At 44.6% G+C, this 24,680-nt stretch overlaps 1 protein-coding gene across 1 annotated transcript; it reads left to right on the top strand.

Annotated features, from left to right (window-relative positions):
* Positions 1 to 20,070: 20,070 nt before the first annotated feature.
* LOC123177564 (F-box/LRR-repeat protein At3g26922) lies at positions 20,071 to 21,971 on the top strand. Its single transcript, XM_044591244.1, has 3 exons — positions 20,071 to 21,096; positions 21,200 to 21,334; positions 21,432 to 21,971. Exons 1-3 carry the CDS (start codon positions 20,170 to 20,172, stop codon positions 21,810 to 21,812), a joined length of 1,443 nt encoding a protein of 480 aa, XP_044447179.1. The 5' UTR covers positions 20,071 to 20,169; the 3' UTR covers positions 21,813 to 21,971.
* Positions 21,972 to 24,680: the final 2,709 nt, after the last annotated feature.

Below are 24,680 nucleotides of genomic sequence, written 5' to 3'. Positions count from 1 at the left end.
TATTATAATGGCCCGGGGGTATTGGCACATATTGAGGCGGGGCAGGGGGCACCTGGGGAGGCCCCATCACTCGTGGCTGAATAAGGGGTCCTGACCCGGGCGCAATGACTCCTGGTGGGTTACTGGATCCCTCACCCGGCGTGTTGAAGAGATTGCGCGGATCGTAAACCGGCGGGAGTCGAGACTGGGCCTTCTGATGCCTCCTTCTCATGACCTCGTTGGCCGCGTTTTGATCCATCGTGAGTTGGAAAGACTGCGCCTGAATCAACTGAGTCTGGGCGTCGAGAGCCGCCCGCTCTGCCGCCAGCCTGATCCCTTCTGCTGCAAGATCTTCTTTAGCTTTCCTCAGATCCAATTTTAACTGTGCCACCTCCGCATCATGCTGAGCTTGATCTGCCGGGTCAACCGTGGCAGTTAATAGGGCCGTCATCTTGTCCGTGAGATCCAGCAGCACCTGAGCCGGGGAAGGCACCGGGTTTCCTGATCCGGCAACGGGGTCCTGAACAGGCTGCGCGCCGGCCATAAAAACTCCAACCTGACTTGGCGGCTCAAAAAGGTCCGGAATACTGTCGCCATCGGAATAACTCATGAGCCTGCCGTCTTGAAGTTGGTACAACGAGTTTGACTCATCAGCGGCCGACTCGCCGTCAGAGCCGGCGGCCGCCTCATCACCAGACCCGGATGGATCAGAGGGCCCTCCGTGGATGCATCCCACAAAAGCGCGCCTTAAGGAAGCCGGGCCCGGGCGGGTCGTGTGCGCTGAGCCGTTTCGACGAGATCGGCGCGGGGATCCGGCTCGGGGCCCGGCTCACCAATCTTGCCGATGAAGACATGAATTCCACCGAAGGGGACCCGGTACCCGTACTCCACTGAGCCGGCGTCGGGGCCCCAGTCCGCATCGTCGACGTAGAGCTTGCCGCGACGACTCTTGGTCATCCGGCCCACAGCGTATCCCTTGAGCCCTTCGAAGCTGCCCTCCAAGAACTCAAATCCACCGTGCGCCTGCCCCACGGTGGGCGCCAACTGTCGTGGAATTGTCACGGCAGATGTCCTTGAGCTAGGACTTAGTCGTGGAGCCATCGCAACTAGGAAGCTTGAAGGGGTTATGCGGGACAAGAAACACGAGGGTTTATACTGGTTCGGCCCCTTACGGTGGAGGTAAAAGCCTACGTCCAGTTCGAGGTGTTATTGATTAGGGTTACGATCGCCAGGGAGCTAAACAGCTATGCCCGGCTCTCGATCAGATTGTTGTCGCCCCTAAACCGCTGCCGGGTCGTCCCTTTATATAGGGAGGCTGACGCCCAGCGGCCCTTAGAGTCCCGGCCGGCTCATAAGAGTGTCTGTCTCGGACTCTAAACAATACTTGCCTTACACTACAAGTCTACTATAACAATAAAGATTGTACTACGGGCTTTAAGCCCTCGCCGGGTCTCAGCCCATCTCTGGCCCATTATGTTGAAACTTAGCTCCGGGCTTCTGGCAATGATCCTTAGTGTAACCCGGCCCTCCTGGCGGGTGACTCCCAGGTCTATATCCTCAACAGATTGGGAACCTCCTCAAAATGTCAAGCAGCTTCGAAGTTTTCTGGGTCTTGCAAGCTATTGCCGAAGATTCGTTGAGAATTTCTCCAAGATTGCAAAGCCTCTTTCCAACCTCCTACAGAAGCATGTGAAGTATGTCTGGTCTCCTGAGTGTGACGTTGCTTTCAACACTCTCAAAGAGAAACTAGTCACAGCTCCTGTCTTGACTCCTCCTGATGAATCCAAGCCGTATGAAGTTTTTTGTGATGCTTCTCTCCAAGGTCTCGGTGCTGTGTTAATGCAAGAGAAGAAATATGTGGCTTATACCTCTCGGCAGTTGAAGCCCAACGAGAAGAACTACCCCACTCACGATCTTGAGTTGGCGGCAGTTGTCCATGCGTTGATTACGTGGAGACATCTCTTGTTGGGAAGACAAGTGGACATTTTCACTGATCACAAGAGTCTCAAGTATATCTTCACTCAGCCCAACCTCAACCTCAGGCAGACTCGATGGGTCGAAATCATTCAAGAGTACAATACGAGTATCGAATATACTCCAGGCAAAGCAAATGTCATTGCAGATGCCTTAAGCAGGAAGGCTTATTGCAATAGCTTAATTCTCAAGCCTTTCCAACCGGATCTTTGTGAAGCTTTCCGCAAGCTGAATCTCCAAGTTGTTCCTCAAGGCGTTCTTGCCAACCTCATAGTCTCTCCTACTTTGGAAGATCAAATTCGTGAGGCACAACTCCTTGATGCCATGGTGAAGAAGGTGAAACGTGGCATCGACAAGGGTCTTTCCAAATACAAGTGCTATCGCATTGATGACAGAGACACTTTGTTCTTCGAGGACCGGATTGTGGTTCCGAAAGGTGATATAAGGAAAGTCATAATGAACGAGGCGCACAATTCTCTCCTTTCCATTCATCCTGGAAGTACGAAGATGTATCATGACCTCAAGCAGTCGTATTGGTGGACTCGAATGAAGCGAGAGATTGCTCAATTCGTGAATGAATGTGATGTCTGCCGAAGAGTGAAAGCAGAACACCAACGACCAGCTGGTCTCCTCCAACCTCTTGCTATCCCAGAATGGAAGTTTGATCATATCGAAATGGACTTCGTGACTGGATTTCCCAAGTCCAAGCGCGGAAATGATGCTATCTTCGTTGTCATCGACAAGCTCTTTAAAGTGGCTCATTTCCTTCCTATCAAAGAATCCATCACAGCAGCTCAGCTGGCAGAGCTCTACACCTCCAGAATTGTCTCTTTGCACGGCATTCCACAATTGATTTCTTCAGATCGTGGAAGCATCTTCACCTCTAAGTTCTGGGACTCCTTCCAGAAGGCCATGGGCACAAACATTCGCTTCAGCACAGCTTTCCATCCTCAAACTAGTGGCCAAGTCGAGCGAGTCAATCAAATTCTTGAAGATATGCTCAGGGCTTGTGTCATTTCCTTTGGCATGAAATGGGAAGATTGTTTTCCATATGCTGAATTCTCCTACAACAACAGCTTCCAAGCGAGTTCGGGCAAGGCCCCATTCGAGATTCTCTATGGCAGAAAGTGCCGTACTCCTCTCAATTGGTCAGAGACTGGTGAACGCCAACTTCTTGGCAATGACTTAATCACTGAAGCTGAAGAAATGTGTAAAGTCATCCGTGATAATCTCAAAGCCGCGCAATCGCGTCAGAAGAGTTACTATGATAGTAAGCATCGTGATTTGGCTTTCGAGATCGGAGACCATGTCTACCTCCGCGTCTCTCCAATGAAGGGCACTCGTCGCTTCGGTATCAAAGGGAAGCTTGCCCCTAGATACGTGGGTCCTTTCAAGATCATTGGCAAAAGAGGCGACCTCGCCTATCAACTTGAGCTTCCTTCCAACTTCGCGAACGTGCACGATGTGTTCCACGTGTCACAGCTCCGCAAGTGCTTCAAGACGCCTGAGCGCACTATCGACTTTGAAGAGATTGACCTCCAAGAATATTTGTCTTATCATGAGCACCCCGTTGCTATTCTTGAAGAAACTGAGCGCAAGACTCGCAACAAGTCTATCAAATTTCTGAAAGTGAAGTGGTCGCACCATTCCGACCGGGAAGCCACCTGGGAACGCGAGGACCATCTCCGTTCCGAATATCCGGAGTTCTTTCAGTCCTAGATCTCGGGACGAGATCCTCTCGTAGTGGTGGAGTGTTGTAACACCCCGCATGTAACTTGCCATATTTGTAACTCCGACTCTTGCCATTTCCGGCTATGTGTTATGATTTTCCCTCCGTTGTCGGGTTTTGTCTTTCGTTTTGTATTTTGTCATGTCATGCATTTTCATATCATGTCATCATGTGCATTGCATTCGCATACGTGTTCGTCTCATGCATCCGAGCATTTTCCCCGTTGTCCGTTTTCCAATCCGGCGCTCCTAACTCCTCCGGTGCACCCCTCTTGTTTTCTTTCGTGTGCGTGTGTCAAGCTTTCTCGGAATGGACCGAGGCTTGTCATGTGGCCCCTACCGGTCAAGTTTCGTTCCATTCGGAGGTCGTTTGGTACTCCAACGGTTAACCGGGCATCCGCAAAGTCCATTTGTGTGTCCAGCAAAAACCCCCTCCAAAACAATCCCAAAACCCACCAAACTCTCTTCCATGCTCTAGGTCGTTCGATCACGATCGTGTGGGCGAAAACCGCACCTCATTTGGAGCCTCCTAGCTCCCTCTACCTATAAATATGTGGGCATCCCGAAATACAACCGCAGTCCAAACCCTAAAAAATCCCTCCGCGCCGCCGGACGCGTCCGTACTCCGCCGGACACGTCCGCCGCCGCGCCCCGTCCAATCCCGTGGTGACACGTGGCCCGCCGCCGGATCCTCCACCGCGCCGGCCCGCAGGCCCGCCGCGGGCCCGCCGGCCCGCATCGCCGCCGCCCGCGCCGCGCGCGCCCTCCGCCGCCTCGCCTCCCGTGCGCCGCCGCCCGCGCCCCGCGCCGCCGCCTGCCCTCGCCGGCGCCGGCCAGCCCCGCCATCTCCGCCGCCGCCCGACGCGCCTCCCGAGGCCGCCGCCGACGGCCGCGCCTCTCCTCCTCCGGCCGCCTCCCCGTCGCTCCTCTTCCTCCCGACCGGCGACGGGCTCGAGCTCGAGCTCTTCCGCTCGATCCGATCTACACTGTACGTGCCCGTTGACTTTCTCGCCCCCCTTTTTTTTTCTCCAAGTCCTGGAAAATCTTTAGCAAGTGCCTTTGTTCGAGATGCGATAACTTCTTGCATGTAGCTCCGATTTGTGCGTGTAATATGTCAAATTGTTTGCCTCATGATGCTCTTCATTTTGTTCAATTGCACTATGTTCATTAGAGGTCATCTTGATGCCCAAATCTCTGTTGGAAGAGGGCTAGTTGCTGTTATTCTCTGGTTCTTAACAGAACTTGGAGATTTGTTATTTTTGTATCATTTAATCTGTGCATATTTTGAGCATGAACTCTACATGTGTTTTGAAGTATGACATGCCATCTTTCCAGTGGTGTAGTCCATATATTTTTGGTATCTCTGTGGTGACTAGCACAAGCATGCAAATTAGGCCCCGTAATATTTCTGATTTCAGGGACTTAGTGATTTCTCTAAGTCCTTGTCTGCTGTAATTTTGTTGCCATGTAAACTTGATGCTACAGAGAGATCCATGCATATTTTGGAGATGTTCAGCAAGGATGTTTTTTAGATATAGTTGTAATTGATCCATTCCTGCAATTGTTTGCAATTATGGAGTGTCGTAGCATGACTCAATCTTGCTCTACTTTTGTTATAAAATATTTCTGGCAGATTCTTAACATGATATGCATTTTTGCCAAGCTTATTGTAGTTGATCCATACATGCTATGCAATTGTTCTTGCCATGGATAGCTTCATAAACATTCCATATTTCTGTAGGTATGCTTGGTTTGTCATGCATTGCTCTGTAGTCAGTGCATCAAGCTCACAAAGAGGCCTACATATTAATATTTCTGCCATGCTCTGTTTTCTGCTAAGTCTGAAACCTGATAACGAAACTTGCTATGTTTACATGCTTGCCATCATATCTTCTGGTCCTTTTTGGCTTATGGTCAGTAAGGGACTTTTGTCATGTGCTTTTAGTAGAACACTACCATGCCTTGTTTTGCTATGTTAAGTCCCTGTACCATGTTGATTTTGTGCTCTGAACATTGCTACCTGATGCTGATGTCTGCCATGTCCAGTTTTTCACTAAGTCTGTGAACCTGTAATCTTTTGCACTTTTGCCATGCTTGTTGAAGCTTGATATGTTGTGAACTAGCGTAGCTCAGTGTTCATCTTTTGTCAAGCATCTCCTGTAGATTACTGCCATGTGCTTTGTTGCTATGTTGGGGTGCTGTAGCATTGTTACTTGTTGCATTTTAAGTGCTATCTTGCTGTTAATCGCAGATTCGTGTCATTCTTGTTTTGCTTGCCATTTGCAAACCGTGCATCCGATTCCGGTGATCTTTATATCGATTTCGACCGAAATCATCTCATCTTTCCAGTGGCATACTTGGTTTGCCAGGTTACTGCCATGTTCATCATTTTCCTTCCGGAGCACGCATATGCATCGCATATCATATCTTGCATATCATACATGTTTTGCATCATGTTGCTTGTGCATTCCTCGTTGTTGATTGTGGTTCCGTTTGTTTGTGTCCTTGTCATGGGTAGAGCCGGGAGACGAGTTCGTGAACGAGAAACCTGTCGAGTACGCTTACGAGGATCAAGCTTTCGACAACTCTGAGAACCTTGCAGGCAAGATGACCACCCCTCGAAATCACTTCTATCTTTGCTATGCTAGTTGTTCGCTCTATTGCCATGCTCGCTACCTATCACTTGCTATATCATGTCTCCTATTTTAGCCATGTCAGCCCCTAACCATCCTTTCCTAGCAAACCGTTGTTTGGCTAAGTTACTGCTTTTGCTCAGCCCCTCTTATAGCGTTGCTAGTTGCAGGTGAAGTTGAAGTTTGTTCCATGTCGGAACATGGATATGTTGGGATATCACAATATCTCTTATTTAATTAATGCATCTATATATTTGGTAAAGGGTGGAAGGATCGGCCTTATGCCTGGTGTTTTGTTCCACTCTTGCCGCCCTAGTTACTGTTATACCGGGATTATGTTCCTTGAGTTTGCGTTCCTTACACGGTCGGGTGATTTATGGGACCCCCTTGACAGTTCGCCTTGAATAAAACTCCTCCAGCAAGGCCCAACTTTGGTTTTACCATTTGCCGCCTAAGCCTTTTTCCCCCGGGTTTTCGCGAGCCCGAGGGTCATCTTATTTTAAACCCCGGACCAGTGTTCCTTCGAATGCTGGCCCAAACTGGGCGATGTCCGGCGCCCCCTGGGCAACCAGGGTCTATGCCAACCCGACGTCTTGCCCATCCGGTGTGCCCTGAGAACGAGATATGTGCAGCTCCTATCGGGATTTGTCGGCACATTCGGGCGGCTTTGCTGGTCTTGTTTTACCATTGTCGAGATGTCTTGTAAACCGGGATTCCGAGACTGATCGGGTCTTTCCGGGAGAAGGTTTATCCTTCGTTGACCGTGAGAGCTTATGATGGGCTAAGTTGGGACACCCCTGCAGGGTATTATCTTTCGAAAGCCGTGCCCATGGTTATGAGGCAGATGGGAATTTGTTAATGTCCGGTTGTAGATAACTTGTCACATGACCCAATTAAAATACATCCACTGCGTGTGTAACCGTGATGGTCTCTTCTCGGCGGAGTCCGGGAAGTGAACACGGTCTGAGTTATGCATGACGTAAGTAGGTGTTCAGGACCTCTTCTTGGTCATTGCTAGATGACGTCCGTTCCGTTGCTTCTCTTCTCGCTCTCATTTGCGCAAGTTAGCCACCATATATGCTTTTGCCGCTGCAGCTCCACCTCATTGCACCATCCTTTCCTACCAGCTTACATAGTCTTGATCTCGCGGGTGTGAGATTGCTGAGTCCCCGTGACTCACAGATTCTACCAAAATAGTTGCAGGTGCCGACGATGCCAGTGCAGATGATAGCGTCGATCTCAAGTGGGAGTTCGACGAGGAACGTGGTCGTTACTATGTGTCTTTTCCTGATTATCAGTAGTGGAGCCCAGTTGGGACGATCGGGGATCTAGCATTTGGGGTTGTCTTATTCTCATCTGGATTTTGACCGTAGTCGGTCTATATGATTGTATTTTGGATGATGTATGATGATATTTATGTATTGTGTGAAGTGGCGATTGTAAGCCAACTCTTTATCCCATTCTTGTTCATTACATGGGATTGTGTGAAGGTGACCCTTCTTGCGACAAAACCAGTATGCGGTTATGCCTCTAAGTCGTGCCTCGACACGTGGGAGATATAGCCGCATCGTGGGCGTTACAAGGGCATATCTCCTTCAGACTCCCACCTGCACTAGAGTCAATAATCTAGTTAATGCTAATGCACTTTACTCCTATGGCATACTGGTGTAAAAAATGCTTCGCATGTGGTATAGCCTGATGTCCATCGGATCTGACAACTTCAGCTCCGTGTGTATCTCTGCATATCCTCGCATTTTCATGCTTTCACAAAATTCATATTTTGTGTGGACTTGGCGTTGTATGTATGTGAATCATAGGACGAACCTGGATTCCTCAGACTGAGTTATGAAGCAACTACCTGCAGTAGTGTCCCATTGACAAAAGCCATCTTGGAACCATACTAAGTTCATGAATGAACTATATGATTCAACATTTTCTTTTGTCGCTTCTAAAGCGTCAACATACTTAGTCATTTGTTATAGAATTCACCACAGTATCCTGTTGGGAACAATTTCCAACTACCGTGCCACCATATTGTGTATTACACAAAACCCTTAACTTAAATCGAAAATCGCATGGAGAAAAGATGAAGACTGTATCGATGTAACATTTTACAACGAACTCTTCATGATCTCCGCTTGCAACAAACATATCATCAGTACTTACTCTAGTACTCAATGACATCTTTCACTGTTGTCCCACGATCAGTACTTTGATCACTTTAGTATCCATACTCGCAACACCTTGGGCAGACATATCTGGTTGTTTTACATACCATGGAATACATGATTAATCCAAAACACGAAGGTGTGTGGAATCTCCATCATGTATTTTACTCCTCAGTGTTTTGGGACACCGAGTCTTGTAAAAACTCTTTCCATGTGACTTAGTCAAGAATCACTCCTTGGTGTTTTTAATGCTAAATAGGTTTTAGCACCTTGTCAATATGTATTCATTGCTTAGCCATATTAGGTAAATCTATCTCCATAGATCATCATGCCTAAAATTGAGGCTATTCTGCCTAAGCACTTCATCAAAAACAATTTCAAATGAAGTCCTAATTCGTGTCAAGAAATTTATTTCCAATTAACAATGTGTCAAGCACACAAGGTTTTTAGAAATATTATTAAGCTCCCACTTACTTTCTTGAATTACAAGCATCTTCGTTACCCATTGATGAAGTCAGAACCCTTTGACCATTTCATCAAAGCACGAAGATTCCAACTCCATTTTGCTCTCTTCTGTCCATCGCTGGAACTCTGAAGTTTGCACCCTTACTAGCATCCTCTGGATAGACAAAATGCCTTGGACTGTAACACATGCAAGTCCTTGGTTTAATTTCCATCAAATGGAAATCCTATTGTCATCCATGTTTCATATCTCATGATTGAAATATGTATTAATTGCTAGTTCAACCCGAACCGACTTTAAGCATCGCTACGATGAAAACAACCTTATCGTAGTCAACTCTTGAACTTGTTATTTCAACAAGTCGAGCTTTATGGATAAAACATTTTTATCCGTATCAGTTTTAAGTTCCATAAATATTCGTTAGACTCTAAGTCTTCCGAAAGGTGTATCAAGGTTTTAATCTTGAATCACTTATATGGAAACTAACTCGGGTTGTATTGGCATTTAGCCAATTCCGGAGTCAGGGCCCATCAACGCTTCCTTGTGTATCGTAGGTATAATGTTGTCTAACAACAATATCTCGTTTGCGCACCTGAGAGGTTTGCACGAGCCTTGCCTACGTGGTTCAGCTGCAAGTTCGACCGAAGTTCATACATTTTATTGTAGAGACTTCCGTATCAGTCGCAGTAGGAAACTCTGGAATTACTTCCAAGGTCTCTTTCCTTTGATCTGATGACGAAGATACTGTTTATCTCGTCGAGTTGCACTATTCTCCCACTCACCTTTTTGAAAGAACCATTCTCTTTAAAAGCACACCGTTTCGCGGCAAAACTATTTGCCTCGGTATAGTGAGGGAGGAATACCCAACATTTTGGTATAACCTACAAAGTAGCACTTGTCTGATTTGGAATAGGTTTGTAACCTTTTACACAAGCCCCATATTCCAAATGTTAAGAAAAGATATAACATGGTTGGGCGTACCATACCATGGCTTCATTTCAACAGACCCGATGTAGCTCTTTTCAGTGTAAAAGCCGCAGTCTCTAAAGCATCACTTTAAAAGGGATAATGGCAAATTTATTTATGTCATCTTTGACCTTACCATGTCATAAATGGTTTGATTACATCTTCACAGACATTCCACTCATAGTGGTGTTCCGGGAAGGTGTAAGTTATGAAACTCTTTTCACAACTCATCAGACATTCGCTAAACTTGTAACTCAAATATTCCTTTCTGCAATCAAATTGTAGAAACATAATTTCCTTGTTACAATAACTTCTACTTCATTTTTGAAAACCTTTCGAATGATTTCAAAAGATCCAGACTTACGTCTCATCAAGCAAATATCCATATATCTACTTGAGTCATTTCTGAAGATATATAAATCCACTACTTGCAACAACATTTATTGAACTACACACATCAAAATGTATGATCACCAATAAGTTTGTTGCTCGTTCCTTATGGCCTGTGAACGGTATTTCAGTCACTTCACTTTTCGGAGGAAAGTTGCAAGTGTCAGATGATTCAAAATCAAACGACTTCAAAGTCCATCATAATGGAATTTTTCCATGCGGGTTTCTCCAATGTGACCAAATGCAGTTCCACACATGTGTGGTATTCTCATAGTCTTGCGACATTTAGCGTCAGTGTTATGGATGTATCATTTTACCATCAATATTCATAACATACATCCCATCTTGGATGGAAGCATGGCCCTTCATGTTATTCATAATACTGAACAACAATTGTTCTTTTATGAACAACCCTTTTGCAATAAACATTATGCAATGGGCTAGAGTGTAAGAAACTCTAAAATGAATTATGAAAGTAAACCCAGAGGTATTGTATTATTATCAATATTCATAACATACATCTCATTCATAATGAAAGTATGGCCCTTGTGTTATTCATAACATCGAACATAAAAAGTTCTCTTATGAACAACCTTCTTGCAAGATACCTTATGCAATGGGCTAGAGTTTGTAAAACTCTAAATGAATTATGAAAATAAATACAGACGGCAATACACCGATGGAAGGTATAGTAACATTTACTATGTTCCCTGTGTATACCTTAACCTCATTTCTGGCTAGTCTTTTTAGGCCATAGTAGCTCTTACATTGATTCGCAACAGAATGCAATCGAGCGGGTATCTTTGTGATTAACTCACAATACCCAAGAATTAGTGATTAACATGTTTAACCATAATTCCCAAGAACTATATCTTTGACCAGCCTACTATACATCAAAAACTTGTATGACATTCATACATGAGCTGGATATTCCAGTCATCTCTCTTTCTGCCTTTATACTTCTAACTGTTTAACTTTTAGTATTTCTCCTACTCGCAAAAGAAGCACCCAACTTAAGAGTGGCGTTAGCCCCGGACTTCCTAGGCGTGTAAGTCATACTAACACCCTTTGGACACTTCCTTTCTCTTTAAGTTGTTGTTTTATTCACCTTTCATTATATGACAGGCGTTCTTCTGGATCCCTTTCCCAACAGTCAAATGCATAGTAAACACTTTTACTAATACTTGCAAACAAACATTGCTTTGTTTGTATCTGAAAATAATTTTCAGTTCCATGAATATCATATAACTATCCCAACTTTCGAAGTTTGGGTTTCATGGAAGCAAACATATTCCACTTGACCGTAACAGAATTCTAGCTTTTGGATCGAAGGACGAGAGTCACATGATCCATAGCATTAGCGGGAGGATACGGAAAGCATGCGATAGGACAAAATCCTTCTCGGCACTTTTGAGGACAATCCTCACATTACGTTACCAAACGTAAAGTTTTAACCAGATATTTAACAGCTATTCAATTTTAACAGGGAAGGTGGAAACGCGAGCCATTATTCTACAACTATTTTGCAAGAAACACTTAGACAGTGTTCATAATTAATTGCACTGAGAATTAAACATGTTAATTCAACAGTGCGCTCCCACTCAAATCAATATCTCTCATAATTGATTTAGAGTGATTCAAGATCCATATTTCTATTCGATGCCATTGACGGGTTCATCACTGATGACACGAATTTCAATCGGTAGGCCAACTTGCCGATCACATCTCTATGTGATTCTTGTTCATCTTTCGATGGGCGTGTTCCGAGCTCAGGACTCTCCTGCCTGAACGTCAAAGACAACCAAGTGATCTTGCTGCGAGGTCTGACCTCACCCGCCTCATTCCTCTCGATTCGTTCGTGCTCATGTGTACATGGCGCACCCCGAAAAGATACGAATTTCAGACGGTGCTACACTTGGGTGAACACTAACTACTTTGATATTTTAAGTGAGAGATCACCCTAATAAAAAGCGACTACCGCGCAATCAAGAAGGGTGCATCATAAGGGATAAACATCTCAGGCAATTCATAATAGCATGATATGGTATAGCCCTTTCTGACGGAGAAGTATTTCATTTCTTCGTCTTCGGCATTCGCGTCGGTGTTCACCTTCACGAAGATTGCCACCACCCTGTTGATGCACCAGATAATATTGCTATCTCTATAGCTAATAAAATAAGTGCATTACTTAAGGTTGACACGCAGGTCATTAAAGTGACAATCATATGGCTCCAGCCATCATGCCGAATCATGACACGCAGGTCATGTTAATTACATCATATAGTCATCTCATACATAATCAAATTGAATATGAGCATTGCTATACCACATCACATGCACATCCTACAAAACCAAGTTAGACGCCTCTAATTGGTTTATGCAAAAATTTATTTTACGTGGCTTCTAAGGTTTTGACTTAAACCGCAGCTACCAACGTTTTATCATCAAGTATGATTATTCAAGTTGCTAGATTAACATCTCGGGGTGTATGAAACACGAGATAATTAAATCTCGAGCCCCATACTAAACTTCGTCATACGCATGACCCCCGTGCAGATCATATCTGCAATGCCCTTTCATCTGCAAATTTCATCTTTCTTTTGACTACGGCAGAACCCAAAGAACTGATAGCACTTCCATGATCAATCAGGATCACGGATTGCCAGAACTTTGTCAAATTCCACCATGCTGTCTCGAGATTGAGCAAATGCAAATTCTAGGGAAGCAACAAGAACGTCGGGTAACAGATTTCATCTGTCACCCGCATAAATAATTTTCAGCAATAGATCTCATCTACTACCTAATTATATTATGCAATACCCATACATCTCTATGTATTCTAGATCGCAACCTGCATCTACGCATAGCACGGCTCATGATGCCACTGTAGGGGAACGCGACAGAAAACAAAAAATTTCCGACCTACGCACCAGCCCAGGACCACTATGGAGACTGCATACATGGTTTGATCTTTTTCGTTACCGACTCGTAGCGCAGCGGGAAGTAGAGTCGATGACGATCGGCGGTGCAGATCCCCGCAGCTAGGATTTAGAACCTCCCAACCGCGAGGATGTATACCCTCATCTGCTCCTCAGACAGCCCTCCGGGAGGCGTTCGAACAGCCCCCCCGGACGGTGTCATGGACAGCCCTTCGGGAGGACCTTCGAAACTCGAATGGTCACTCGGACAGCCCTTCGGGAGGACCTTCGAAACTCGGACGGTCACACGGACAGCCCTACGGGAGGCACTCACGAACTAAGACCGAAACTACGATCTCTCTACAGAGTTGCACACATACGGTGTCATCTATTCGGTAGGGCTTCGCCATCCAGAACTAGTTCCTGCCGGAACCCAGACATCCTTACGGCTCTACGAAACTATTTCGCTGGGAGGGAGAGAGAAGCCAGATCATGCATGACACTTGTATGTGAGAAAGAGTGTGTGTGGAGGGCTGCCCCTCCACCTCTATTTATAGGAAATCCCAAGGGGTAGGGTAGTTTAACACAAAAACCCAAAATGCACATGAATGAAGTCCTTCCTCAAGGACATAAGAGTGAAACCAAGGAACAAGAGGGGCTCCAAGGTGGAGCCCCAAGTGTGGCCGGCCACACCCCTTGGGGGGCCCTCATGAGGGCCTCCCAATCCATCCATGTCATCCCTAGATCTTTTGGGCAAAGCCCCAAAAGGTGGCTTTCCATAAAATATCCCAAAAAGCACTTTCACTATTCACGACGACATTTTTCAGCGTCCGTTCGAACTGAAAATATTTATGTGGGCTTAGAACATTTCCAGTACCCACCATAATAATTTTCAACGTGTTCTGGAACAATTCCAGTTTAGTGATTTTCATCTGCGAAAAGCATCTGAACCGGTTCCTGCAGCTCCGGAACATTTCCGGTTTTTATTTCTGAAAATTCCAACAAAATTCCAAAATGATTCTGGCACCCTCCAAGAATTATCAGGCATGTGCCGAAACCATTTTGACTTAATGGCATACCCCGAAACAACTATTTCGGTTTCACCGAAACTCATCCGGTGACCTCTCTCTGCGGAACTTTTCCGCTGTCCGAAACTTTTCGGTGTCCGAAACTTTTCGATGATTTTCTCTCAGACTCCCTGTCTAGTATTCAGCAGATAGATGACCCTTAAGCGTGTGACCCTATAGGTTCGGTGAAGTATAGACATGACCCGGAACCCCTTCCGATCAATGATCAACATCGGAGCCGTGGACACCCATATTGACCCCTATACCCACACGAATGAATATTCGAGTGAACCTCCAGTTGCAGTGAGCTATTCCTGTTGCTTCGCGATATGTCACAAACACCCGAGGTGAGATTTGTTGCATCCCCGTGGACGAACAATTTGTCCACCATGCAAGTTACCTCGTTACCGGTTTTGTTCTCTTTTCTCGTTTCCGTGTTCCGGCATCCCAGTGATCAAATCACACTGTGTCTGGCCAGACGATTATGGATACCGTAATACCGAGAGGGCCTGATAATATCTCTCCATCATCGGAGGAGCAAATCCCAATCTTGAGCTATCAAGTTACTTGACACACTTTTCCATGAACCCATAAGCCGCCGTAATACCCACCCATTTACGGATGACGTTTAACAAACCCCAAAGTTCATGAAGCAAGCATGAAGAAACTCGATACTCTCATGGTCTAAGGAATCATGCAAACGTTAACCATCTCTGTGTTATGCACCATTAACTTGTGACAAATGAATCTCTTAGCATAACATCAATCCGGGTCGATTCAACACAAATGTTCTCTTAACATTGTGCCCTCAAAATTGCTGGCATAGACATGCCCATGATCAGGAAAATAGAACCATCATGCAACACTTGAGCTAGTCTTAGAGGCCAGACTAGGAATTCTTCTTACCGTTTATTATTCCACACGTGCATATGAGTCTTCCTCCGAGCCTCGTGGATATTGCAAACTCGAGAATCATTGCAGTTATAGCATGGAACATAAACATAATTATGAACTCGGGATAAATAATATCATTTATTATTGCCTCTAGGGCATATCTCCTACAATATCATCTATAATTTGATACGCACATCAGAATAATATGCATGACAACCTTTGGTGGTAATATTACTTTGCTTTACAATTTCAGTTTTGCATGCTTCCATCCAAGACTAGTTCTGTTCCCAAAGTATCATTTTCATGCTTCTTTGTTATGCAGTGTCTAAATTGACAGATGCTACTGAAATCTATACAATCTGCTTCTATAGTTTAAGAATTCAATCAATTTGTACGCTTGTGACAAAACATCCATTCTGTTGTTGGCCACAATACTAGTTTGCCTCAATTTTCATTGATCTTACTATGCTTCTAATTGAGCTCCCGCATATAGCTCATTTTCTATGTTACCTATCTTATTGTCATACATCATGCAAATGGAGCTTCCAACATCACACTTCATGTGCTTGTACAGTTTCCGATCCAAGCTTCCTTGCTTGCTGCTTCTTAATTTTATTTTATTTTGCTTTTCCTACTTATATATAATTATCGAAACAGTTCATGCTCCCATGTAGTCTCACATGCAGTACTACATCTTTGAATCTGTTCTAGGTGCTTTGCTGTGTACAAGTGGCATATTAATCCTTTGACATGCTTCCTAGGAGCTTCATAGATACATATGCTTCAAGCCATTTCATTCTAGCTTGTGATGCATATATATTCAACTGTGTAATTACCCTTTTCATTCGGAGCCTGGCTTCAGAACATCTTTGGCTGCAATAGCCGTGGGTAACTTGTAACTGAATATTTGCCATCATGGCACTTTCTATCTATGATATTGATATGTCATCCTTGACGTATCCTTGAAAAAATGCTTACATTCACCTATCAAGATCATTGCTTAGAATCCATGCTACGTAGGTGCTTGTCCCATGCTTCTCATGAACAGATAGAATTGTGACCATGCTTCTTGATTTAGTATATTTCTTTCTAGTGCATGGAGATATTTATTTATTTATTTATTAACAAACATGCTTTGTTATATTTTCCATCACCGACGTGATTTCTCTTTCTTTCAGTGCCCCTTTCAATTTCTGTATATTGCTTTAGTTGAAATGATGATTTGCATCAACAATTCACTGTTGATTTGGGCAGTGTTGGATGCACCACCTCGTTGGAAGGAAAATTTACTGATGTTTGAAGCACCACTGACGAATGACTTCCTTCAAGCTGACGGAAGCAATACCGATGTGCTGCTCATGCCCCAAAATATTGTGCGCCTTGAGGAGCCACGCCAAATGAAATGACTTGATGTCCACGCTGTCATATTCCATGATCCCAACAAGTAGCAAGCTAGCAGGAGTTACCACATTGTTTGAGCATGTAGTACGGTCATGGAATTATGGATGAATAATTTTGTGCATTTTTAAGCAAACAGGAAACACACTCATGTCTTTTGAAGCATGTATACTCATGATTATGGTTCATTCCTAAAGGAATGTCTTATTTGGTTAAAGAGAATTATCTAGTCGATGGAAGCGACAGTTTAATGTTTTTAAAGTAAGCATACCATCACATAAGTACAAATTTCTTTTAGTAAAATCTGTAAAATCACAACATGTTTGTTTGCCATGGAGGCCAATTCACTGTAGATGGAAGCAAGTTTCACCGTGGAAGCAAAATATTTTTATAATATCCACACTTCCGAGATGCAAGCAAGTTTCTATAACATCCACAAAATGTAGATCGAAGCAAGTTTCATGGTGCAGCTCAAGACCATATCCAGGGATTCCCAGCAGATATATTAGGCCTGAATATTGTATCATATTTTGTTGTAATGTGTTGTGATTGTATTTATACTTTGGTTTCATGGAAGCAGATTCCCTTTTCTTTGGAAGTAATTTTTCGTTTTTTGTGGAAACAATGTATAGCTACAGTGGAAGCAAATATATTTGGACTTTTATAACTACCAAACGTTCGGATTTTAGCAATAGGCAAGAACAACCCTTACTTCACTCTCATTATATACATGCATGCATTAAAATGACTAATTTTTCCTTCACGTGCACTCCTTTCTCTAATTACATGCATATATGCACTAAATGATGAAAAGCTGATGTCATCCTAGATTCTTTCCTTTTTTCAAACTTCAAAATGTTTTGTAGCTTAAACCGTCGCCCCGATTGAAAAACTATTTTCACGAAAAAAATCGTCTCGATGAGATCTTCGAAACTAGATCCCATGTTGCTATGTTCTGATGATTTTTTTTCGGACCAAAAGTTACCACATCTGGGCTACGTAAGTTATCATGTCTGTCATACATAAGTTACCGTGTCATTACACAAAAGAGTCGAGGGTATGTTTTCAACAAACTTTTATCCCAGAGTAAAAAAATGATTATGATGTTTGAAGTGAGTTATCAACTTTGTTGTGTATATTACCATGTTGCACAAAAGTTATCGAGTATGTTCTTCAACAATTTTAATTCTCTCGGTCAAAAAATGACAGCGGTATTTGTATATGAGTTATCAGCTCTCAAGTGTGTGTATATCATATTGTATACACATGAGTTATTGGGAGGTATTATTTAACAACATTTCTCCCTAGTCAAAAAGTTACCACGCCTGGATTAAGTAAATTATCAGCTCTATTATATGTATATTACCATGTTATTTACACACGAGTTACCAGGCTATGTTTTCAACAAACTTTCATCCCGGGGCCAAAAGTTACCGTGGGGTTTGTAGTGGGTTATCAACTTTATTGTGTGTATAATACCGTGTTATTTGCACACAAAGTATCGGGAATATGTTTTTTAACAACTCCCTCCCCTCGTGGTTTACCTAAGTATCAGGTATGCAGTGCTTCTATTACCATGATATTCACGCAAACGTTATCAAGGTTATATTTCCCAACAAATTTTCCTCGGGGTCCAGGTTATCATGGTGTTTGTACCTAAGTTATCATGTATATGATGCGTTATTACCATGATGTTTATACAAAAAGTTACCGGGGTACATTTTTGATAACTTTTTTCCTTCAAGTCAAAGTTGTCATGGTGTTTATGCCTAAGTTATCAGGGTTGCCATGCAGAAATTACCGTGTTGTTTACGCATAAATTACTGAAGAGATGTTTCAATATTTTTCCACCCCCGGTCGAAATTACCATGACATTTATACATAAGTTATCGGGTTCCGGTACACAAATTACCATGCCATTTGCACTGAAGTTACCGATGTATGTTTCAACCCAAAAAAATCCCTCATGTGAAGTTGCCATGATATTTACAACGAGGCTACATGGGCAAGGTATACAACCCGTTGGTATATGGGAGACTACAAGACAACTTAAGAAAAACAAAAAAAAACACAAGAATAAAAATGTTTTTTTGGCTCATATGAAAGTGAAAAAAAGGTTAACTGTCATATTTCCTACTTATTGGTCAACAATCAAGACATGGTGTGTTGGTTAGTACATTGTTGCTACCATGACAGGGCTCGTGGGTCCGAGTCCCACTTTAGACGATTACTTCTTCTTTTAGTCAACAACTTCCCTCTAGGTCGAAAAATTATCACACTTTGACTGAGTAAGTTATCGATATGTACATTACCATGTTATGTGTACAAAATTTACCAGGTATGTTTTCAACAACATTTTTTCCTCCGAATCAAAAGTTATCGCGGTGTTTGTACGTAAGTTATCAGCTCCATGTGTGCAAATTATCATGTGGTTACACAAAAGTTATCGGTGGTATGTTTTTCAACAACCCTCTCCTTTTTTATGTCAAAAGTTACCGAGGTGGTCGTACAAAGGTTATCAGCTCCGCTGCATGTAAATTACCAGGGTTTGAAAATTAGATTTCTTGATACTAGTAATATTTTTATTTTTCTTGTATTAAAAAGGATAGTGTTCGTATAAAATGTACGCATAAGTGACTTAGTTGGCTAGAAATTCAGATTCGAATACTATGCACCATGCACACACGCGAGATTGTTTTTTGCTCTTCTGGCCGGAGATCAAAGGTACAAAAAGGCAACTGAACAAAATTTAGTCACAAAACCGTGATAGCCCAGTTGGTTATTGAGTCGTGAACTTACCTATAGGTTGCAGGTTTGAATCTCAGCTTCTACACTTTTTTTGGAAAAAGGAAACATATGCAAGGAGTGGTCGAAAAAAAAGAAAACGGCTGGAAGAAAAGGAAACTGAGAAATTGAATAGAAAAAGGAAACGAAGTTACATGCGCAGACTAATTAATCGCCCAAAAAAAAGGAAACTGCCGCCGGCGATGTGTAGCAGGCGCTCAATGCCCCCATCGCACGGAGATCGCGTCGTTCGGATCTGTACGCAAATACCGAACGTTTGGTCAACATATTTATCCTGATAGGAGAAAAATTGAGTTGCAGTGGAAACAAATCGATGAGTCGATAGAAATAAATTGGTGCTCGGTTGGAAGCAAAATAAACATTTATAATCACACATTTTTCATTAAATCGAAACAAATTTGGTTGTACGCTCATGACGCATATTATTATATGATGGAAGCAAATATGGTTGGCTCAGAATAGAATATCTAAAATAAAGAAATAAATCAGGTGGACAAAATGATGCATCAATCCTTTTTTATAGATGGAATGATGCATCAATCTTGGAAGCAAACTAATTGTACGGAGCCTATAAGTAGGAAGCAAACAAATTGTTTGAAAGAAGTAGCACCGGGCCCATCCCGTAAGAAAAGGAACGACGACGTAGCAGTTATGACGAACCAGCAAATCATGCACGGGGTTTGCTAACAGATCGAGCGTTGGGTGTAAGTTCGATCGGATGGTCTAGGACTAGCGCTTCCCATTTCTTTTTCCCTCGGAGGCGAACCCTACCCTACCCCGCCGGCGATGGAGGTGGAGGCGGGCGGCCCGTGCTCGAAGAAGAGGAAGTCGGCGGCTGCAGAAGGGCGCGGCCCGGAGGCTACGGCGGATCCGCCGCTGGACGCAGCGGAAGGGGGCGGGGACGGCTACCGCATCAGCGGCCTCCCCGACGGCGTCCTCGGGGACATCGTCTCGCTCCTCCCCACCAAGGAAGGCGCGCGCACGCAGATCCTCGCCTCCCGGTGGCGCCACCTCTGGCGCTCCGCCCCTCTCAACCTCGACTACCGTCCATTCTTATTCCACGCGGAGGGCCTCGACGCCATCGTGTCTCGCATCCTCACCTCACACCGGGGCCCCGGCCGCCGCTTCTGCGCGCCCATCTACCACCTCCACGGCGACGAAGCCGACGCCTGGCTTCGATCCCCCGCCCTCGACAACCTCCACGAGCTTGAGCTCTTCCCGTATCCACGGGGAATACCGCAGCCGGCGCCGCTGCCTGCAGCTGCCTTCCGCTTCTCTGACACCCTCGGCGTTGCCACCATCGGAGAGTGCCACATCCCTGACAGCATGGCCCAAGCGCTTTTCTTCCCTAAGCTTAACAAGCTCGGGCTTGAAAATGTCACCATATCCGAATCCTCACTACAAACCATGATTGATGGTTGCCCCGCTCTAGAGTGCTTGCTGATTCGCCGCGGCTCTGGCTTCCGTTGTGTCCGAATCAACTCCATCAGCCTTAGAGGCATAGGTGTGGAAGCTTATTGGGGAGAGCTCATCATATTAAAGGAAGTCATCATCGAGAATGCCCCTTGTCTTGAAAGGTTGCTCCTATTTGGCTCAGCTGAACCCGCGCATATATCGGTAATCTCCGCACCTAAATTGGAGACCCTAGGCTGCCTATCTTCCTATTTATCTGATTCTAGTACCACACTCACGCTATACTCGACAGTTATTCAGGTACCACTTGCCTTCTCGATCAATTTCTGCACTTATGGTGATGAATTATGTAGTTTCTGCACTTATAGATGGTTTATAATGTCATCTTCCATGCTTCATGAAGGGATTGCGTGTTGATAGCTTGACGGAGACGGTGCGCACTGTCAAGATTTTATCTGTTCGTATGATTGCTCTTAGTTTGGATGTTGTTATTGACTTGATGAGATGCTTTCCTTGCTTGGAAAGGCTGTACATTGAGGTAACAATTCTTCCTTAATGGTTCATAGTGTTCATTTCTCATGTGATCTGCTTATTGTTCTGAACTGGGCGTTTTTCATTTGGTTATGTTTTGTTAGTCAATTAAGCCAGGGAAAAAGAATTTGTGGCGCCGTAAACACCAGAATCTAATAAGATCTCTTGACATCCGTCTGAAGACAATTGACTGGCGATATTATGTGGGCACCAAGTCAGATGTTGACTTTGCCACATTCTTTTTACTAAACGCGAGAGTGCTAGAGTTAATGACTCTTCAGGTTTATCCGAGTAATTTCAAAGAGGAGTTTTTTACACGGCAACGTGAGAAGCTTCAACTGGATAAGAAGGCCTCAGGAGGTGCTCGGCTTCATTTTACAACGTATCATTTTCATGGCAGTTTTACGGATTTCTGTGTCCGTGATTTGGATCTAGCTGATCCCTTTGAAAGGAGTTATCCGTACCAATTTCATGCTTTGTCCTAAAAAAGTTTAGTTCTCATGTTTGTAGTTTGTTTAAGTTTGTATTATCCTGGAATCTAGTGACAATTAAATATGCTATTTAAGCTGTTAGTTCTGTTGAAACCAACTTGTGACGATGTACACTTATTTTATGAGAAAATACAGACCTGTGTGGCTTCTGAACGTCAAGTGTGATGTTATCTGTTAAGCCGATTTTAGGAAGCCACGCGAATTGATGGGTCTGAGTATCGGTATTGCTCCATCTGGTGTGCCAAGCACTTCCTCAGATCAAGGTAAAACTGTGGTGCTAAAAGTCCTATCGGTAATTTGTTTTTTCCCCTTGCACAATGGCATGATTTGTGTGGGCTGTAGTTGGCTGCACATTCAGAATATTGTGTGGTGTCTCCGGTTTACATCAGCTGTTTGCCCTGTTTGGTGTGCGGATCTACCGCTTGTTAGTCAGAACGAAGAGAAGAAAGGGGTTTCACTGTGAAGGCAGGGAACTATTTCTGTTTCCAACATGAATGGTCCAATGGTTCTGATGTTGAACTGCTTTTGACTCTTGGCTTGATGCTTTGCCAGGAAGACCGAGTCGAGTCGCCGTTTTCTTTGCCCCCTTTGTATCCATTGCCAGAGTTCCTTGTACCGCATAATCTGTCTGGCAATTTGTTGGATTTTGGTGCAACTGCTGAAGATGGAACCTGTTATTGTGTCAATTGTGCATATGTATTATTGCACTTGTCAGTGGATCAGTAGTAGAGGGTATCTACCTACACACAACATTTCTAGTTTTTGTTTGCTGTGGTCATTGCACGACCGTCCCGAATTACCGTAAGCAATACTGGTAGACCCCAAACATGTGGTAAATCAATCAGGTTAATCTACCAGCAACCTAGGAAGGCCAATGCGGTGGTGCCATTGACAAAATTAGCTGGTGCCACTGACAAAATCAGGTTAACTAATGTCTCTCGAGGATCTCCCTACCATCACATAAACACACGCAAGCAAGTTCACTGAAGAGTCACCAGCCAGATAAACTGGCAAGCTGACACAAAAATTATTCCTTCAGAGGCATTTCCACTGGGGTACACATACTTTGTTGTCTGTTCGTCTCGCATATCGCACGGATACCCAACTAAATCTATCTTCACTTTGAGTTTCCGGTCTTCTGCTCACGAATCAATTTCTCCAACCATATATAGATAACAGAACTACGCTGTATTAAAAAGGATAGTGAAATAACGACATATAGCAAATATAAAAGGGTCCAATTCTAGAATTGGCAATAAGTGGCCAGAACACAAACACAAACACTATAAGGGGAATTTCTTTGTCAGAAGTTCACACTCCTATAGGACTTGTTACAATTTACAAGTACAGAATAACACATGAACAGAGAGCCTATCAGGACAAGCGGCGCTATGCTAGCTTCAGGACAGGTTTTTGTTTATGCTCGGAAAGCTGCTGTTGCTACTCTTGCCTGAGTTCGTCGCTGTAGCCTGTAGGAACCCTTCAGCCACACTTCGTCGAGACCATCTAGATACTCTAGTCCAGAAATTCGCAAAGGCGCCCCACCAGAGCAGTGAATCTTCAGCACCTCAACTCTCATACAAACATTACTTGCAGAAGTTACCTGTAACTTGGAGGCGCAATCGATCTCTAGGACCTGTAATCTCCAAATGTTAGCATCTCCCAGGGTGCTAAAAGGGAGTTGACCATCTTGAATCGGCTTCACACAAAGGCGATGTAAGCAACTTCTATTTGGTCATACATGAAGGTGTAAGTGCAGAGGAGACCCCAGCACACGCGATCAAGGCGACCAAGGCGCGAGAAGTTTGAATAGGTGTTGGGCCGTTCAGTAGGTGTTGGGTGTGGGCCGTTGGGCCGGAGTTGGGTTGTAACTCGCGGTATATAAGCGAGAGAGTGTAACGCTGTGAGGTATGAAATTTGAAATTGAGCTCATTCTATCCTCTCATTCTGGCTTATCCCCCTCCACACGCTATCTCCTCGCTCGCTCCCCTTATCTCCGATTCCTCTCCGTCTCTTACCTCTGCTCCGGCTAGCCGCCGATCAACCCCTGAACTCCGTAGGGTGTGACAGTTGGTATCAGAGCCGTTGCTCCTCTCCGCCGCGTTTCGCCGGAATTTTTTTTCCGATTCGTACCCAGCAAATCCGAGGCGACGGTAGCGGATCACCCTAGGGTTCGATCCGCGTAATCCCTGACCTGAGGTGGGTTGATTCGGAGAAATTGGCGACCACGATGACATTCAAACCAAGCCCGCAGTCGCGCTTCATCGTCGACGAGATGGAGGCGTTCCAGGAAAGGATGCTGAAGGAGTTTGCGAAGATCCGCGCCGCGCAGAGCAAGCTGCTCGCAGTCGACGGCCTCAGCGCACAGCTCGAAGCTCTCGACGCCAAGCTGACCGAGCAAGGAGCGCGGCTTGATCAGGTGCAGGTCAAGGTGGATTTGTCCTGCAACACGCTCAGTCAGGTGCAGCAGAGTCAGGCGCATGTGGTTCAGATGCACAAACAGCAGGGTGCGCCTGAGATGGCGTCGCCGACGGCGTCCGAGGTATCTGATGGCATTCTCGGAGCGGGACCTCGATCGGTGGGGCGTCCTCCGCCACCACCTATTCAGGTACCTGAAGTTCAACACGGTCCGTACATTCCTCTTATGCCTGAAATAGATGAGAACCTGGGCAAACGACAGTGGATGCCGAAGAGGGATTTTCCTAGGTTTGATGGCACAGAGGTGCGCATCTGGTTGGACAAGTGCGAAGCATTTTTCAGACTGTATCACATTCCTGACAGTTTCAGAGTCACATCGGCATCTCTGTATCTGTCAGAAACGCTGCTCGTTGGTACCAGGCGTTCAAACAGTCGGGGGAATTT

Source organism: Triticum aestivum, chromosome 1D, assembly GCF_018294505.1.
Source record: "Triticum aestivum cultivar Chinese Spring chromosome 1D, IWGSC CS RefSeq v2.1, whole genome shotgun sequence".
NCBI lineage: Eukaryota > Viridiplantae > Streptophyta > Magnoliopsida > Poales > Poaceae > Triticum > Triticum aestivum.
This window is presented reverse-complemented; position numbering and strand designations above follow the sequence as displayed.